This window comes from Cibotium barometz, chromosome 44, assembly GCF_041138505.1.
Source record: "Cibotium barometz isolate CiBa-2024 chromosome 44, ASM4113850v1, whole genome shotgun sequence".
NCBI lineage: Eukaryota > Viridiplantae > Streptophyta > Polypodiopsida > Cyatheales > Cibotiaceae > Cibotium > Cibotium barometz.
In genome coordinates, this window is record NC_141089.1 from 31,049,461 (window position 1) to 31,054,147 (window position 4,687).

Below are 4,687 nucleotides of genomic sequence, written 5' to 3' on the forward strand. Positions count from 1 at the left end.
AAAAAGTCCACCATAGGTAGAATCCTAAAACAAAGAAGGAATTAAGAAGTTATATAAAGAAACATGCAAATTTTTGCACCTATAATAATTTCTTATAGTTTACACACCTTATGATCATCTAGCATAATCCCAGTAACATGTTGATAAGGAAGGGGTACACACTAAAGATGTGGCTTTGTAAATAAAGTAAGTTATATAATGTCATCATACTTGTCCCTAGAATAAAACTAACTTTTTTAGAATACATACATATAAAAGAAAGCATAAAGAGCCATGGAGACTCCTTTTCGCATGCATCCTCCTCTTGCCACATGGCAAGGAAAGAGAGAGTGCTTTAATAGGAAAGATACGCATATATACAAAAAGGCACACACAAAAAGACACATATAAAAATTTAGAACACAGAACTTCAATACGGTACCTAAGTAACTCAGACTTGTCCTTGGAACGGGTAATTGCCATTGCATCTGATACATTTACCGTGGCCCACCAGTAAAACTAGATGGTAAATGGCAACCATGCTACATGTAACAAATTTCTTCTAGGTTGTTCTTGTTGCCAGATGAAAAACTTCCTTGTATACAACATTAGTAGTATAAACCATCTCTGAACCACTCACATTGGTCTTACAGGCATTGTCTTAACGAAATACCTTGACATCATTTGATGATTGAACACGCGAGAAAGAAACATACAATTGCCATGACTAAACACCGATGTTTTGTCTTGACATCATTCGATGATTGCACACGCGAGAAAGAAACATACAATTGCCATGACTAAACACCGATGTTTTGTCTTGACATCATTCGATGATTGCACAGCGAGAAAGAAACATACAATTGCCATGACTAAACGTCGATGTTTCCAAGAACAATCCTAAAAGAGACATTGTTTAACCTTGTGATTTGTTTATTGTCAAGCCAAATGCAAGTCAGACACAGGGAACTACCACCATCTCATATCAAATGGAAGCTGCAATGTACTTGGAATAAAAGTTATCCTCCTCGGAATGAACACCATATCTCCAATATTAGTGCCACATATAATTGGAATATTAGTCATGGCAACATACAATTGGAATATTAGTCATGGCAACATACAATTGCCATGACTAAACACCGATGTTGCCAAGCATAATCCTAAAAGGGACATTGTTTAACCCTGTGATTTGTTTATTATCAAGCCAAACACAAGTCAGATAGGGAACTACCTCCATCTCATATTGAATGGAAGCTGCAATGTACTTGGAATAAACACCCTATCCCCAATATTAGTGCCACTAATAATTTCCACCTCTAACACCTTTGTGTGGAACTCCTTGCATATTAATCAAGTTTCATTCCACAATCCCTTTTGGGGATTGTGTAATAAAGCTATTAGAGAATTTCTTTTCAAAACTAGCTGATGAGGTGGATACCCACCACCAAGATTAACACTGTTTAGGTACTCTATTACATACAAAAAAGAACTTTCACTCATGTTATTGATTGAATCTACACTTAAGTACTCCTTGCTCTCCCCAAGTAGCATGGTATTTAGTGTGTTGCTATTGATTGCATCAACCTCAAGTTTTTAAGGTGTAAGAATAGCACGCTCTCTAAAATATGATGCATAATCTATCACACTTAAAAGCCTCCTATACATCCATTCAATTCAGTGTTCCATAGACCTTCTCTTTAAAAGCATTTTTCTTAACACAATACATTGCCAATGTCTAATTCATGCTCTATTAAGCATATTAAACATCACATATTTGGGACGAAAATTACTAAAACAATAAGCAACTAATCTCATTAATTGTAGCTAAGGACCAAAATATGCTCTAGAATGCGAGGGCATATTTTACAATGTTTTAGCTAAGGACCAAAATATGCCCTCGAATGAGAGGGCATCCTTTACAATGTTTTAGTTAAGGACCAAAATATGCCCTCGAATGAGAGGGCATCCTTTACAATGTTTTAGTTAAGGACCAAAATATGCCCTCGAATGAGAGGGCATATTTTACAATGTTTTAGCTAAGGACCAAAATATGCCCTCGAATGAGAGGGCATATTTTTACAATGTTTTAGCTACGGGCCATGGTTATGAGTGTGACCATAATCTCCCAGCCATCATTGAAATTGGGCTAGTGCCTTCAATCTCCCACTTATCATTGAAATTGGGCTAGTGCCTAAACAAAACTAGGTATCTTGGCCATTATAAGCAAAGGTATTATTATTCATGAGCAAGAGGATGAGGATAAGGGGTGCCTCGTGGGCCATAGCCTAGTGATAGCACCTATCAAGCTTGATGAGCGTCATCATGCTCATTTTTGGGCATTGCAATCATTAAATACTTCTTTTGCGAGGAATTAATTATTAGTATTACTGGAAAAAGATGACAGTCGCACAGACAGAGTCTATGATATTTACAATCTAAGCAACGAATTCACTATACTGTAAGCTCAACGTCTTTATCCTTGAAGGGGTCTATGAAAATATCATCAACACGAGCTTTAATTGCTTGACCATCCAACTTATCCACCCAAGCACTTGAGATTCTCCCAAAAACCAGCTCGTTGCATGCATCCCAGATAGCATTGATGGGCCGCTTTGATCTAGGCAGCCAAGGCGAGGTTGATTTTCCTCATATCCCCTAGTAGGGCATTCTTCCAATGGAATGTGTCTTGAGTGTGAGGCCTCGACAACTTATACTTGCAAAGTTTTTTTTTTCTTTTATTGGGTTGGCTGAAAATTTCAAAGTACACACTAGATGCCATGGCTTTCAAGATCTTTGTGCTCGTGTGCTTTTTCATGCTGCCATCAACAACTAGCAGGTTTTGAACCCAGCACCTGATGCATGGGACTTCAACGCCTTACGGCTAGGCTAGGCTAGGCTAGGCTAGGCTGTGTCTCCTTTGGCTAGATGCCATGGTTTTCAAGTGGCCGTCAAGCAAGGTGGTAAAGATGGGTAGGACTAAGGTTGTTAGCGTCATTTGGCCGATCAAAAAATAAATTAAAAAAATGCAACCTTGGCGAAATGAAGGTCGTAAGGGGTAGAGAGGATTGTGTGGTCTCTATCTGGTTACACGAGCGCGCTCCCAACCGTGTGGGCACACCGTTCATCTCTTTCTTGTATAGGCATCTGCCCTTGCCCCGCGTTCGGTCTCAAGGGCATAGGGAGCTTTGCGGATACCCCCCATGGCCACTTTTTCTGCTGTGTCCACTTCGGTATCGGCCGTTCCGGTGCCCAACCACTGCGCGGGAGCCTCCGCCTCGTTCTCTCCTCCTTCTACGCCTGCCAGGCTAGGGTTTTCGAGACGCCTGATTCTCCCCGCTCTGGTGGGCGTCCCCCTATTTTTGCCTCAGCATGAGGCCTTGGCGAAGGACATCCCGTTATTCGGCATCCGGAAGCGTGCGGAGGAGGTTGAGCGGGAGGTGGTGCAGGAGGTGAAGGAGCTGGTGAAGGAGGGTGAGCAGCTAGTGAAGGAGGGCGAGCAGCTAGTGAAGGAGGGCGAGAAGGAGATCAGCAGCGTTGTGGCCCCTGCTGCCGCCGCTGCTGCCGCCGCCGCCGCCGCACCCATCGATAGCCCGCCACCCCTCTACCAGGCCGCCGCTGTCGCAGGCGCTGAGCTCGTCGCTGTTCTTGTGGCCTCCTCTGTTGTTAATGGGCTGGTCAGCGAATCTTGAAACCCTAAATGCTTTGTTTTCTCTTGTAATTTGCCTAATTCATAGATCAATTCTGTGTACGTTTCGATAACTATGGGGCCTTGTGTCTTCTTCTATTTCATTAACTGTACTACAGCTGCCATGGCTGTTTACTTATGCCTTGGTGGGAGCCAAGAAAAGAAGAAGCATTTCTGTGCAGTCTCATGGCCAGTATTGATCAGGGTTGTTAGTTTCTGTAGTATGTCATCTGTGACACAGTAATGAGGATTGTGCAATAAGTAGTTAAAATTTCTTGTGATATAATGAGTCATTGTGTGGAAACCTAAAAGTGATGATTTGGAGTGGCTACCTTGACATACCAAAGCAATTAATATATGTGGCACAAATGAAGTTTTTTTTTGAGCGGCATATTGGAAAATTCACCTCAATATTATTTCCCATGTAATAAGTTTTGATGTACAAATATTAAATAAAACAAAAAGTAAGAAGAAGAAGAGAATGAGAGATCCCTACTCCTTTATCTATACAATAATTGGTAGAGTGACTCACTCGGGGTAGAGTATGATTGGAACAACGCTCACATTTGTTCTTCATAATTCTCACAAGGAAGTCACCTTAAGTAGTTCCCAAGGTTCAATAAGGTATTCTTGCAATAATACACAATACCATAAGCACAATACTATTCAATGTATGAGCGAGACAAAGTTGCTTGTTGGCTGAAGTGAATAGTTGGTCCTCCTCCTTTTCTCTCATTGACAAGACAATCCTGCCTCCAATGGATTGGAAACTTGACTTGAAAAACAAATCTTGAGAGAAGTATCAAAATTGTGTTTAAATTTTCAAACCAATTGTAGTGTACTACAGATATAGAAACACTCTAGGTAAAGACAATGGTATGTGGCATATCTTATGAGCACTATCATTCTTAGCGCGAAGTTCTCAATGGTGTAACAAAGTTTGTGGGTAGTGAAAGCATTAGAAGAGACTTAAGACTCCTTCTAGGTTCTGAAAACTCTCTCTTGTTGTCAACATAAAGG

At 40.9% G+C, this 4,687-nt stretch overlaps 1 protein-coding gene across 1 annotated transcript; it reads left to right on the top strand.

Moving 5' to 3' along the window:
* The first annotated feature begins 3,046 nt into the window (after positions 1–3,046).
* On the top strand, positions 3,047–3,848 carry LOC147613200 (uncharacterized). Its single transcript, XM_086782460.1, has one exon. The coding sequence runs from the start codon at positions 3,183–3,185 to the stop codon at positions 3,669–3,671; it is 489 nt and encodes a 162-aa protein (XP_086638586.1). The 5' UTR covers positions 3,047–3,182; the 3' UTR covers positions 3,672–3,848.
* The last annotated feature ends 839 nt before the right edge of the window (positions 3,849–4,687 follow it).